General features: G+C 33.2%; 1 protein-coding gene across 1 annotated transcript; it reads right to left on the bottom strand.

Moving 5' to 3' along the window:
- Positions 1-487: 487 nt before the first annotated feature.
- On the bottom strand, positions 488-5,597 carry LOC110649008 (beta-galactosidase 11). The gene is made up of 19 exons (XM_021803407.2): positions 5,394-5,597; positions 5,201-5,296; positions 4,993-5,105; positions 4,835-4,901; positions 4,653-4,745; positions 4,417-4,560; positions 4,217-4,311; positions 4,007-4,112; positions 3,714-3,798; positions 3,509-3,627; positions 3,259-3,426; positions 2,987-3,162; positions 2,795-2,904; positions 1,955-2,064; positions 1,764-1,871; positions 1,590-1,694; positions 1,343-1,488; positions 906-1,251; positions 488-802 (listed from the first exon to the last, which is right to left on the bottom strand). Exons 1-19 carry the CDS (start codon positions 5,595-5,597, stop codon positions 677-679), a joined length of 2,517 nt encoding a protein of 838 aa, XP_021659099.2. The 3' UTR covers positions 488-676.
- Positions 5,598-15,767: the final 10,170 nt, after the last annotated feature.

Genomic DNA, 15,767 nt, shown 5'->3' with positions numbered 1-15,767 from the left:
GGTTGAATAAAAAATATTTTTCTAATTGAAGAAAAAATAAAATCATTTTAGAAGGAAATGACTTCTTTTTTTTTTTTTAACGGTTTCATTTAATTTTATGAACTTTGATAATCTTATATGTAAACATATCCTATTAATTTAATATTATAATTAAATAATAAAAAAATTCATACTTCTTTAAAAAATAACTTATATACAAAATATTTTATTTTTGCAAAACAAGTTGAAGAGATCTCATTTGAAATTTGCGCTTTGAGGGGATTTTGAAGCATTGATGAATTATGTTTCATCGACCAAAAATCTCAATTATTATTTCATGAGACTTGAGAATCAAACCATTGGCTATTTCTTTACTTTTTGAGGGGATTATTATTATTATTATTATTATTATTATTATTATTATTATTATTATTATTTGATTGAAGCTACGTATCTGAGTTGAACTGCTCTGGAAGGCATTCTTAAATGTTTCACTCCTTTCCATTTTCTCATAAAGCAAATATGAGTTTTACTTCTGTTATTTTCTTCTGTACCAAAAGTAAATTCCAACAATGGAAAGAAAGCTCAAAGCAACAAAAAATTTTAAACATCTACTCTAGTGAAGTTCAAGTTCTATACGTCTACTTGGTCTTTCTACAATTCAACCTACAAAAACATCAGACCTATCTTTTAATCTCTAATGCTTGCCGCACTTTACTTGAACTGCTAATGCTTGTCTGATATCTTCACACTCATCACCTTGCTTCGTGCCAAAAAGTTTTTTGTCAATGGGAACACTACATCTGGTCTTTCCCAAGCAATGCTGCTCAAATCCAATACAAAAATAAACAGATTAGATGTCTTTCAACATGTATCTAAAGCTATATTATTGATGAAGAATTAAGGTTTAACTAGTAAGAAATTACCTGTTCAACAACCTTCTTTGAATTAGAAGAACTGCATTTTCCAAGAACATATCCTCCACAAACACCCTCAGGATTGCCAAAACTTGCAAAATCCACCGCAATAATCTTTTTGTGATTAGGACACATTAACTGAGCTGCTGGTTGCACATTATCCACTACAGGTAAGATGTTGCCATTTTTCCTTCTCCAGGACCTCACAGAGGCAGGTTCATTCTCTGCTATATGACTACATATCGTATCTCTATTAACAGTAAGGATCTGGATTTTTTCAGGGTTTGCTCTTTCCTCTTCCAGTATAACCATTAGATTATTACTTGATCTCAGGTATGCTCTTGGGATGTGGTACCTGATTCAAAAGCAGGAATCAGGGAAGACACTCCAATAAAAAAAAAAAAAAAAAAAAAATCTTTCATGAGATTACCAGTGATATTACTTACTCGGATTGGGAAGGCTTTCCAAGAGGGGAGAGGTAAGACATCCAGTAGCGTCCAATGTTATTGCCATTGATCCAAAGCATGCCTTTTCCCATACCAGTCATGGTAACAGCAACAGGATCGTCTCCTTCAGGAGCATCAAAGTATGCCTGCAATATCAAATTATAAATCGGAATTTGAAATCCAAGAAGTAATGGTCTATGGTTCTTTATTGATTCTCATATACATATGATCCATCTTCAGATGTTACCTTGTACCATGTTAAAGCAGGTCCTTCTTTATCTACTTTTGTCCATTTTACCTTCTTTGATCCTTCCTCAGTGTAGACTTTATTCTTCTCTCCAGCTAAGCCAACCTTTAATAATTCACTCAATGTTAGCCTTTGCTACTCAATACTCCTAAAACTTTTTATTTTTATCATTACCTGATGGCCCCATCCATTGAATGTCAAATCAAGTGTTCCTGTGTTCAATCCTAGGATGGAAACTCCACGAGGTCCTGCATACCTGTGCTCCATATAGGCTCCACTATCCTTCAATAATAAAACGGAGCTCCTTAGTGGCTATGAACAGGGAAAATATATTTATTTGATATTTTAAGTTATAGTCTTCTTACTGGAAGTCCCATTAGAGAACCCAAAAGAGCGATGGTGTTATTCCCAGGCTTCAAGTTCACTGGCTTCTGAAGGATAAAGCTCTTCTCTACATTGCTTCCATGTGCAGATCCTAAGAAGTAAAAGCCATTATCACAATAGAATTAGTTGGAAGAACATAGAAGAGAGAACTTTACATTTCTCTATCTGTCCGTCTAAAATTAATCATACGAAATCTGTTGGAGCATGTTTAGTAAACTGTAATGGGGTATTATGCACACTACTACAAAATGGATCTAAAGCAACAGTTGAAAAAATGCTGTCATATATGCTTAAACCGTAGCCATAACTTAATGGCAACAGTTTAAGAAACATTACATTTACCTTCATTGCTGTAGTACATATAAAGCAGCAGTTTGATTATGTTTTTGCAACGATAAAAACCATTGCTTTGAACAAGTGTAAATCATTGTTATTGTAACAGTTTTAGTAGCAATTTTGTTGAATTTTTGACGTAATTCACCAATTAGTTTGCAATCATTTTGAACCATTACAAAATTTTTGCCATATATATATATAAAGGCAACAGTTTTATAACTGTTGCAAAGGAACCGTTACAGTAGTGATGGGTTATAATCGAAGTTCATTTCACTATGGTTTATATAAAAGGAAAATAAAGGGAAGATCAAGGTTGGTCTCTTCATTCTCTTCAAGGGTGTGGGAAACAGGGCGTGTCAGATTGGAGTCCCTCTATCCACACCAATATGCTGAGAAGTTTTAACATGATGGTGAGAAGTGGAGAATTGACCTCTCTATGGATAATATAATATTGAACTCTCTATGCAAAATAGTAACAAGTCTACCTGCAAATTCACCATTGATAAAAGCAAGCATTGCATGGCCAAGACTTGCAACTCGTAAGACTGGACGAATATCTTTTCGCTTTGGTAAGTCATGCTCATTAAATTCTATGCTGTAATCAGAATCACAAAAAATACATTCAGAACTTGGAACAAGTAGAAGCAGAGAGCTCCAATGGATTCCTGGAAACTTACATTGTGGTGTACCAACCATAGTCAGTTCTATCTTGAGTCAAACCATAGAGTTCCAATGGATTCTTGGATGTTTCTTTAAGTTTGCTTGGAACAACTTCTTTGTACATCTCCCATTTAAGCTTCTTGTTTGCAACTTCTGATCTCACATAGTTCCTCACATTATGTTGTGATACAATCTGATTTATATAAATTCAAAATGAAATCAAGCATTAATTCCTCAGCAAACCGATGTCAATGGAGATGACTTAAGTAAAGAATGGTAGAGGAATTACAGTCATGGTATTATAGACCACGGTGTTGCAATCGGGAAGGATGCTAATGGAGTGTTCAGGTAGGTAATATTCCTTACCCCTGAACTTGACAATGCGCTGCATTCTAGTGTTGTTGTTGGCCAAGAAAGCCGCACAAATGCCTTTGCTAGGTTTCTCATAGATGCGAGCCTGCACAGAAGAATTTTCGAGTATCAATTCATACTTAGAAAGGTTTTGTTTATTCATTTGTTCCCCACATTTGAATGCTTACCTCTAGATCCTTACCCAAATCTAGAGTACTAGGAACACCCCAAAGCAGAGCCTTCTTGCACAATCTTAGAGCACCATGCAAGTCCTTGAGATGGCCCCACTTGGGTTCCCTCAGCAAACCTGAAATAATCAACCGAATCCATCACGAATTAAGCATTTGTTTCAGTCTTTTTCTAATTTTAGAGATGGTCATTATATATTCTTACCATATTCATCAAGAGGGGCTTCATCATAGTATCGAGTTGTTACAAAAGGAGAGGTCGATCTGCCAAAGTTTGTTCCACCATGGTACTGCAAACGCATATAAACATGGTAATGGAAGCTACATATATGAAGGCCGTAAGGGAAAATTCTTGCTTGTACTGGATGGACAGGCAACAACAGACGCATATAGGATGGTTTCTACAAAGTGTGAATGTGATGCATGTACACATAGAGGATGGTTTATGCACCTCATCTGCAGAAAAATTGTTGTTTTTCGTTATTAAGTTCTTCTTACCATGTAATAATTGGCTAGGGTTCCATTCTTTGAGAACCAGCGAGCAACTGAGCGTGCAAGATCTTCTGCAGCTCTTTGAGATGGTGGGTCTCCAAATACTCTATACCTGTAATCATAGAATATCAATGTATTGTCATGGTTTTAGCATTGCTTCACAAGCAAAAAACACATCTTTATATATATTAGGTGTAAGATAAAGGATATACTCACTGAGCAGTCCAGTTCTCAGTCCATAGAGAAGGCTTGTTTGGTCTATTGGGACCTGTGAAAGTATCGCCACAGTTCCTTCCATTGCAGGTATTGATCTGCATATTAAACCAACTTAAATAACGTGCAAAAATTTTCTACAGTATTTTGCCTCCACTAAGATTAAGAGTACTAATTCATCAGACCTCTCAAATGAATCTTACCACTGGATCAGGGGCATCCCTTTGCTTGCACATAATCCATGGGACTCCTGTTTTTTGATCCACGGCCATGGTTCCTGCCCAGTGAACATATCTAGTTCCTGATTCTTTAAATGCCGGTTCTACAGTATTGTACTCGTTTTCAATCTTCAGTGCATAAAATATAGAAATAAAAATTGGATAGAGCATTGATTATGTGAACATGGGAAGGTTAAATAAGAAATTAATTCCAATTTCACCTGGGACAAGATGATGGGTCCTCCTTGTGATGCAAATAAATTATTTTCTTTCATCTTATGGATAATCATCTGAACAAATTTTTTCATGTAGTACTGCAAACAGGGAGGTCTAATTTAGCAACAGTATCTTCTTGAATTAATAGAAAAGCTCTGCAACTTCAAGATAAGTAAATTTTGGTCACCTTAAATGGTGGGTTATCAGTACGGAATGTGATGTTTCGGATCTCTCTCAACCAATATGGGAATCCTCTGAAGTTGACATTGGAAAAGAACCAATAAGGGGGTGATCAAATAAAAAATTTTGTAATGGAAGAGCATGAGATGGCAGATAGAATTATACCCATGATTCCATTCAGCCTCGATGAATGGTCCAACCCTGAGAGTTGCATACATACCATGCTTGCCAATCATCTTGATGAACTTCACCAAGTCATATTGCCCTTGAAAATGGTACTGCAAAAATTGGGAAAAATCACAACCTCGAACAAGAGAAAAAATTCAAATCCAACATTTTTGGTGATTTCATGAATATTGAGTATAGACATTACATGGCCTTGCACTGGTTCATGGACATTCCAAAAAACATAAGTCTGAATTACGTTGAGACCTCCACTTCTGGCTTTCTGGAGGATGTCAGACCACATCTGAACCATTTCAACACATGAACATATTAGTTCGATTTGTTCCAATAATAACTAAAAAGAAAAAAGAAAACCCATAAAGAAACACTGATTGTATTACATCAGGATGACTTCGAGTGTAATGTATTGATCCTGAAAGGAGAATATCTCTTTTCCCATTTATGATCAAGGACCTTCCATCGTAACTCACACCAAGCTTATCACCTTTCTGATGACTCTCAACTTTGGAGGAAGAAGAAGAAGCTAAAAAGAAGAAAAGGGTTGTGAATGTGATCGCAAGAAAGCGCCTGAGAATCATTTCCATTTTTTTACCTTTCTTGGACAAGAACAAAGAACACGAATGGAAAAAGAGAAGTTTATAAAGCAGAAAATTAAATCAGATATCAAGCCGAAATTGGAGCATAAATCAGCTGTTATAGATGATTTTTCATTTTAGATATGGTCAAGAGCATTGGGTTTGAATCCACTTGGTATATTTTTCTCGCCATCTTACTGGTAGAAAACAAAGAAAGGAATGAGTTAGAGGCTCGAATCAGAAGCAGACCCGCTTGACTCGGTTGTTCACCTTGTAACTGCAACAACAGCTCGACAATGGCGGGTAGCTAAGAAAACTAAATTCCTGCTCCCTGGTCTTAGGGCATTTTTTTTCACTGTTTGAGAATTTTTAAAATTAAGGGAGTTAAAAGAAAACAGGAAACTAAACAATACATCTTCTTCTGTGTATTTTTCTTTAATAAGAGAAAACGTGTTTATCTAAAATTGTTTTAATTGTTTCTCAAAATCATCTGATAAACATAAAATATATTTCAAAAAATCACATATCTTAATCTACATGATACTTTCTAAAAGAACATGGAATGTTTATTTATATATTTAATTTTTACAAGAACTTATTGCAAAAAAATGTTTAGATTTGATAAATATTTGTAACTAACATAAAAGGGTTATATTATATTTTCATAGGATTTTTTTTTTAATTAGATAATCAAGAATAATTTTTAGAATATATTCTCATTGGATTTTTTCTCTTCATAATAGGATAATAGTGATATTCGAAGATAAATTACCTGGTAAGAGCCTCTATTAATTAGGTAATTTGAAATACCAATTACATGATTTTATTTAGAGGTCTGGCCATAATAAATTTTGAGTAAGATTCAGATTGACTTGCAAGTTGTAAGTGATTTCAGATTAAAATATTAAATTATTTTAAAAATAATAATAATTTTTTAATTTTTTAAAATCAATTAAAATTTAAGTTAATTAAGTCAACCGACATATTTCTATTTTATTTGAGTTATACAAATGGTCGGGTCAACCTTAAAGTTTTTAGGTAATTTGAGTTTGAATTTTGTGTAATTCTAAATGGGTTGTGTATAGTTTTGAATTAGGTGGGTTTAGTTTGGATATATATATATATATATATATATATATATATATATATATATATATATATATCATCCACAACCTTTATTTTGAAATTTTAATCATTTTCCATTTTTTTAATATTTTAATGATTGTAATGACATTAACTATGGAGATAATTTTCCCTTAACTATATTATTGATTTTTGGTCAGCAAAGATTTTGACAAATCAATTTGTAATTATCAACACACTTTTCATCAAGTGCAAATTAAACAGAAAATTAAAAAAAAAAAGTTATATCCATTGCAATAAAGCACAAGATTCAACTCTCATTGGTCATTTTATCACTTAAATAAATAAACGCAGAAACTATTTCTACACTCACTATAATAAAATTCCTTTTCTTTCTCTAACTTTAAAGCCCTATACTTCTCTCTTAATGCCAGCGGCCGAAGCTAGCTAGTAGCGGCAGATCTTCTCTTGCCGCTTTAGTGGCTAAAAAGGCCATTATCAGACTCACACTCCTCTTACCTTTCTTTAAACAATTACAATAATTAAAGTGGCTGCTGCTATGCAATTAACAACAAAACAACAAAAACTCCTTTGCGAGCTTGGCTTGTGGCTCAATCGACGGGGAATCACACGATGAGCATAAATAGATGGTAGAGGGGTTCGAGTCAGGGGTAACACTGATTAGTTGACAATTACAAGGGTGGGCTAAAGAATTTAAGAAAGTTGCTAGAGAAAAGTTTATGGGTAATGGAAATTTGCTGGATAAAAGTTTATGGGCAATGGGGTTTTTGTATTTTTTTTTTTAATTTTAATTAATTGTATAAAATAAAAAAATTAATATTTTATTATTTTTCTTAAATCCACATTATTATATTAGAAAAGATTACTTTCGGTTTCTTGTAGTCGGCGTGTATTTCACTTTTCTTCTTTTTTATCAGATGATGGACTTAAATGAACTTCAATAGAAAGTTCAAAGCTTATTGGGGCAAAATGTTCGAATTGAGCGTATTTGAAATTTGATGAAAAGTTGAGTGATTTATTTGGATTTATTTTCAAGTTTTTATTGTCCCAATTAAAAAAAAATAATTAACAAGATTATATTCTAATAATTTAAAAGATTAGTTTTTATGGTTCAATTAAATTAAAAAATTAGGAGTTCATATTTTTAAAATTATCTTTTAAATAATAAAAAATTAAATTTTAAAAAAGATTTAAGTTGTGAAAAAAAAAAAAAAACGAACCAACGCTGGACTTAGAGACCCCCAAAAAAATTTTGCTTTTAATTTGAAGTAGTTTAAATGTAGGCATGTCTTTGAAACTTTATGCACTCTCACATTTAGTGTCAAAAAATTTATAGCAAAATTGTAAAAGGTTGATTTTTTTATTAGTGTAATTAAATAAAAAATTATATGAGTCTATATTTTAATATTTCCTTTTAAGCAATAAAAAATGAATTTCAAGAAATTGAAATTTTTTATTTGCCTAACGAAATTGAAAAATTAGTAGTTAATATTTTTTAAATTTCCTTTTAAGTAATAAAAAATAAAATTTAAAAAGAATTAAATAGTAAATGAGTTATATAAGACATCTAAATTTAAATGTTACATTCTTTATTGACCCTCTATATATGTCTCTATATATTGTGTCCGTCGTTGATTGATACTTTTTATTGGCTTAAATAAATAAAATAATTAATGGATCAATATTCTAATAATTTAAAAGGTTATTTTTTAATAATAATTTTATTCATCCAATTAAAATTTAATTGGTCAATATTTTAATAATTTAAAAGGTTTTTTTTTTATCGTCCCAACTAAAATTTTCAATTATTGGCTTGTATTTTTTAAATTTTCTTTTATGTGATAAAAATCTTTTAAAAAGAGTCAAATTATGAGTAAGATACATAAGATACTAATCAATAATTTTCTTTTATGTTGCATACACTGCCGGTACTCATTTACAATGAATGTGGTTGATCAATGATCGATCCTTTTTAGCATATCAATAATTTTTCTTAGAGCTATAGGCTATATTGACCTAATGATAAAACATAGTCCTATTTGATCACATCTCAAGATTACTTGTCAATTATTATTTCAACTTTTGGAGTTTTACAAGCATTCAAACGGATTCTATGAACAACAATGAGTGGGTGATGCATGTTGTGCCAAGTTGATTAACTCAATCTTACCTATTTTGAACATATTAAAATACATAAGACCTGTATAAGGAGGTTGGAAGATGTGGTTCAACAGTTTGAGGAAGTAACTAGATTAGTGGTGGTTGATCAAATCAGTTGGACATTGATTATATATCGATCCAGTCCCTCTAAATTGAAGGCAATCAAGAAAAAAAAAAGGTCTATAGAGAGTTTATGAGATAAGAATAAAAATTAAAGCATGTGTCATCAGTAATCATCTAAAAAATTGAAGGCTTTTCTAGATTTTCTCTTTGACTATCATTATATTGTAAAAAATGTATACTCTTATGATTGCCTTGTTGAAATTATAGCAAAGAGGAAAACTACAAAGGTTATCTAGTCATGGTCGTTGAGGGAACAACAGGATATGAACAATATTATTTTCTATTTCACCTTTCTTAGAAATATTGTGCACCTTACTCATGGCCATTACTTAAAGAAATCCTTACAAAACAATTGATTTTAGAATTTTAGCAGTTGTAACACCCCCGTTGTATAGCCTGGTATATTTCACTGTTCCGGTAACCGGTGTCGGTCCGGACAAATAAAGAGATTAGAGTCACACCTAAGACAACTTGAGAAGCCATAAACATAAATAATTAGTAATGTTTAATTAGTTAACTACAAATAAGAAAAACAGAACATAAGAGGTTAAACGAGCCGAGAGTCACAGCGATGAGTGACCTCCTCGGGAATGACTGCGAAGTCATTTTAAACTCAAATTTCGAACCGTAAAAAGTGACGCTGCGGTCCTTAGGACCCTTATGAACACAGTGGAAAAGAGAAAATCATGAAAAAGAATCATAAGTCGGTCAAATAATTAGGTCGTGAGCGGAAGAAATATTGGATTATTTGCAAACCGATGAACCGGCGAGGGGCAATTTGGTCAATTGACCACGAGCTGACTCCTGACCTAACTGTCAAATAAAATCAGAGAAAAGAAAATTTTGGAATCGAGAATTAAATTAAAGAACTAATAGAAAAATAAAAAAAAAAAGAGAAAAGGAAAGAGGTTGGAAAAGTCAAAAGTTATGACATCATGCATGATGTCATAACTAAATTAATAAATTGAATTAATTAATTTGGATTTAGGGGTCTTCCATAAGCAAAGAAAAAAACGTGTAAAAGGAAAACAAAGGAAAAAAATTTAGGGTTTTCTTCTTCTTCACCTCTCTCTTTGCCATCCCATTTTCCCCAAAATCCTCCATGAATGGTTCTTCATTTAAGCTTACTTTAAGCTTGAATTTCTTCATCCAATCAACATCACTCCCCTAGAAACTTCATTAGACCTTGCAATCTCAACCTAGGAACAAGAAAGAAAGAGGAAAGGAAGAGAGAAAGTGAAGAATTGACATTTAAAGTTAAGGTTAGTATGTTAAACTTCTTATTTCTTCACTTAAATGCATGATTAATGGTTGAAATGAACTTAGGATTAAGGAAATGAAATAAAAATATGGGGGAAGGACAAACTAGAATTTCAGCCAGCCATGGATGTGGGAGAGGTTGATGTATTTTGAATGAATTAAATGTGTTAGTAAGCTTGCATGAGAATGGTAGTAAGTTGGAAATGCATAAATGGGAGTAAATGCAACATTTTAGTGTAGTTAGGGTTTGAATATTAGGGTTTGTAAACCAAAAATTTGGAGAAATGCATAAATGATATTTTTGACCAATTGTGGACTGAAAAATGGTCAATAATGACCAAATGAATTGTGTGGGAATGGTGGAAAATTTAGCTAAATTCGTAGGTTAATGGTCATGCTGCTGGCAGCATGACCAAACCTACTTTGAAGGACCAAAACTCAAATTTTACAAGCCTAATGGATATGCCACCAATTGGAGATGAAAATAGACATAAAAGAGCACAATTTTCATTAAGGAACCATTGCCAAAAACTGACCAAAACTTGGTGAAACAATTGACCAAAGTGAGTTGATAGCAGGCTGCCACTGCACTAAACTGACCAAATGAATAGTAACTGTTCATTTGGTCATAACTCGAGCTAGGTAGGTCAAATTGACCTGAAATTTTACCAGCAATTAGATATGATATAGACCTAAAACTTTCATGAAGAACACCAACCCAAATTAGGCCATTAACTCATTCAAATCATTGAGCAAAATTAAAATTTCTGTACTGAAATTCTGCAGATTTTTAGTTGAGCAGCAAAGTTTGGATAGCTATAACTCTCTCTAGAAAACTCGGATTTAGGCGACTCTTGAACCGATGGAAACCTAAGACATAGTAAAACATTTCATATGAAGAAAGTGAGACCAAATTATGAACTTAACTTGATCAAATAATTGACCAAAGTTGGACCAAAAACCTGCCAGCACCTAAATTGCAGTATGAACAGTGCACGTGAACAGTAAACTTATTTTGGCCATAACTTGAGCTACAAAACTCCGATTGAGGTGATCCAAAAATGAGAATACACTTAAGACAATAAGGAACATTTTCTATGAAGGAAGTTTTGTCAAATTCCAACAGTAGATCGACCAATGGAATAGTGCAACTTCGGAAAACCAAAACCGAAAATTGGCAATTTTGCCAAAATGACCTAAGCTTTAAACAAATGACCAAAACCAACAAGTTTGGTGACCAAAATGTGGTATGTGGGTGAAGTTGGAGTTCCCATACCTATTAAGCCTTAGAAAGTCAATAATTTGACTTGAATAGTGCAGTGAATAGTAACCCGAAACACAAAATTTCGAGAACGTCGAATTTAACACGTTAGAGTTAGGTAAATGTGAAGCTAAGTTTATTTTGAATTTATTTTAAGTTCTAGTACTGAAACATTGTAAAATTGTGTGTTTCAGTTGAAAAGAATATCGGGAAGGAACCCGAGGAACCGAGTCGAGGCTAAAGGACGACTCGTTTGAGGTTTGTGCACAATATTACTATGCTTTAAAAAAATTCATTGATTAAATGAATGAAATATGCATTTTATTGTCGCTTTGAATTGTTGAAAGTATTGTGACCTTACTTATGATGTTTTGATTCAAATTGTGAAATTTATTGTGTATATTTGAAATGAAAATGTTTAGCAAATTGTTAAGATAAGTTTTAAAACCACAGTATCATGACTATATGTTTGAACACCTCACTAGCACGACTTGTGGGGGTAATTAGTTTCGAATTTTGATTCCTTCTCTGGAGAAGTGTTGAGGTGTGCCAGTAGAAGAGGATGTGAATGGATATCCATATATTTGAGCTAGCTAGCCTTGTGACATGATTTCTCTTTAGCCTCTGGCTATCGAGATTCATGTGATTTCTCTTAGCCTCTGGCTATTGAGATTCTATTGGGTTCGAATGGCATGATTTAACTGTGGGTTTTATGAAATGTGTTTTGATACTTTGAAATAAACTTGGTTTACATGTAAAATCTTACAATGCATGATTGTATTTAATTTTCATGTTTAGTCAAATTTTTGAATGAATGTGCTTTAAGTTTTGCATAAAGATTATTTTAGTATATTGTGCACCATCGAGTCTTAGTACTCAATGATAGCTTTATTCTTGCCGCCGCAGACAGTAAATTAGAGGAAGCAGATCGAGTCACTGAGGTGTGTGAAGTCATCACTTGAAGTCTTGGTATAATTTATACCCTAATCAGAAATATTTCTTTTGATGTATATATTGCACATAAATGTATGGACATGTACATGGGTCTTGAGCAGCTTGTACAAAGTTTGTATAAAAATTGTAATAAATTTTAGTTTGGACTTCCTGAATGTAAATTTTAGTATGATGAATATATAAATTGTTTATCTTGAATGGACTATGAATAAATGATATTGATGGACAGTATTTTGAAGAAATTATTGAACTTGTGAATTTGAGAAATTGTTTGAGATTGAGTTTGAAATTGAAGTAGTGGTTGAGAAAAACTTTTAGAAGTGCTTTTTACAGGTATTCGAAGAACGGTTTTCTCAAAATACAGAGTAAACTCTGTCAAAATTTTTATAAAATTTGCGGAAAACTAAAATGGCCAAAAATATTAATTAGTTTTAATTTCAACTAAATGTTTTAAATACTTATTTGAAATGCTCACCACTTGTCAAAGATAAGAAAATTGTTTTAAAATCCCTTGTAGGGTACTTAATGAGTTATCGGTAGGTGAAGTTCGGTAGTTCATTAGGTATTCTACGGGATCATGTTATGCCTTACAGAGGGGTAAGGTGTGACAACAGTTGATAGGATTGGCAATGAAAGTGACTAAAAAAGTTTTTTTGGTTATTAAGAATGCAATTTTAAGCACTATAACTATCATGTATTTGAAAAATATAAAATGATTTTTTATAGTGTTACTTCTTTGATAGAAATTCTGCTCACCCTTGATGGTTTTCTTAGTGGCATATATGATATCAAATTTTGACAACAGCATCAACCACTTGGCTAGTTTTCCCACTTCGAGGTATTCGAATGAAGCCGTTCAGAACACTACAATCACTTGGTATGGCTAAATGTAGTGTCACAACTTCTTAGTAGCCCATATAATTGCTAGACAAGTTTTCTCAACTAGGGCATACTTTTCTTCAAAGTAGCTTCTTACTTGAAGTAGATAGCCCGTTCTAAGTTATATATTTCTTGTGCTAGCATTGCCCCCAACGCAACATTTTTCGCTAATAAATACGAGGTCAAAGGTGCTCTTGGTACTGGTGGTGATAAGACCGATGGATTAGATAGGTACTACTTAACTTATCAAAGGCTTCTTGACACTGCTTATTACATATCACAGGCTAGTTTTTCCTAAATAGCTTGAAAATGGGCTCACAAGTGGTGGTGAGTTTGGCTATAAATATGCATAAGTTAGCATTTATAAGCTTCTTGATCTTTTGTGCTATTTTATCTTCCCATTCTACTTTGAGTCGATGCTTCTTTTGCTTGACAGGCTTCATGTTTGGATCAGTAGCAATTTTGTGTTGAATTATATCTCAGTTAATACTAGGCATGTTTGTAGGACTAGGCAAAAGCTTCTATATACTTTGTTAAAAAGGCTATGAACTATGAACTTATCCTTTTCTTCTTGAGTTAAATTCGCAGTTAGTCTTATTTTTTTTTAGGATTTTATAGTATACCCAAGTTAATAGATATCAAATTTACTACATTTACTAAAATGTATTTTTTATGATCATGAATTCTATGCACATGTCTATCAGGATAAACATCAAATAATTAAGCAAAACGAGAATTCATATTATTAATCTTATCTTTAAAATTGGCATTAGTACATCAAAAATAAAAACATCTGACTCAATATTATTCATAGAACAAAAAATAGACTCAAACTATGGGGTATGGCTCCAAGTACTCGGCTTCCAAATGGTTTTTAGGCTGATGGCTCCTATCCCTTCTTCAATCTTAGTAACCTTCAATAGCTCTTGATCACTGGTCTAAGTAAGGGCTCATTCTTTAACAAACTTGATCTCTTCGGGTGAATCATCCCCTTCTTCCTCTTTGGGCTCATATACTAGCCCAAATCTAGTAAGTGGGCCATTTATGTCGGGGAAGGTCTCAAAGCCCTTAGCAAGTTTTTCCAGGTCCATTCCAAGGAAAAACCTCATTCCATTCATCATGTTAGCTACCTTTGGATCCATCCAATCTTCATAAATTTTAGCAACCTGAAAGCCAATCATAGAAGGGATAGAGTTCTCCATATATATGGTAGCTACTTCACCATCCTTTTCAGCATTGATCATGATCACTCCATCTTCATAGGGGACTTTGATCTTCTGGTGAAGTGTTAAGGGAACTCCACCTAGTGAGTGAAACTAAACTCTTCCCATTAGTAAGGAAAATGTAATAGAAATATCCAACACTGTGAACTTAAATTTAGCTTGACCTAACATTAATGATAGTTTTAAATATCCTAACCACTTTTTTCTTGGAGTCATTGTAAGCTCAAATTATCATGTCAAAATCAATCAACTCAGATGAAGAAATCTCTAGCTTGGACTAGACCTTTAATGGCATACGTTGATGGCTGACCCATCATTAATCATGACACGAGGAACCTTTCACACTTTCACTTCAATTGTTATGAACAAAGGCTTATTGTGATTCTTACCCTCTAGCAGTAGGTCTTGGTTAGCAAAAGTCATTTACCCCTTATCTTGAATTAAAAACACCTTAGTACTTCTTTAGAAATGGCATCAATTGAGACCTAAAGAACATTGAGCGCCTTGATGAGTGCACTCTTATGCTTTTCTGAGGCAATGAGAAGTTCCCAATTTGACACACTAGCTTGAGTCCTCTTTAATTGCTTAAGTACTACATCATCTTCATCCTTAACCACCTCAGCTTACTTTTCTTTCCCTTTATCTAACTTGGACTGCACTGCTTGGTAGTGCTTTCCACTTCTAGTCTCATGGTTCACATTTTCAGCCTCATCATCATTCAAATCAGCCTAAATATCGAATGAAGCTTCATCATCACTTAAACTTTCCCATATGTTTAGAGTCATGATAGCCTTCAGTTCCTCCACTTTCTTCGTGGGTTTGATCTAGTCTAGGATATGAGTTGGTGATTTGGAAGTGTTTATCATGTAAAGGCCAGGTCATGGGACATTATGGTTGGGCAAAGGGTTGATTCAGGTCTTTTCAGGATCTGTTATCTTCTTTCAACTATTAGGTCCAAGATTTCATGCCTTAGACGATAATACTTATTAGTTTCATGGCCAAGTCTTTAATGGAATTAGAAGTAATGGTTAGCATTGTAGTTCAGTGTTAGTGGGACAAAATCAGTAAAAAAGATGTGGGCAACGACTCTATCCCTTGTAGAGGTCCACTACCCTTCTTTTACCATTAGGCCAGTGGCCTAGGTTTGGGATAATAGATACGAAAAAGGAAAGATATTAGGCACCCTTTCTGCCAGGACTTACTTTAAAACGAAGG

Source organism: Hevea brasiliensis, chromosome 1 (assembly GCF_030052815.1).
Source record: "Hevea brasiliensis isolate MT/VB/25A 57/8 chromosome 1, ASM3005281v1, whole genome shotgun sequence".
Classification (NCBI taxonomy): domain Eukaryota; kingdom Viridiplantae; phylum Streptophyta; class Magnoliopsida; order Malpighiales; family Euphorbiaceae; genus Hevea; species Hevea brasiliensis.
This window is presented reverse-complemented; position numbering and strand designations above follow the sequence as displayed.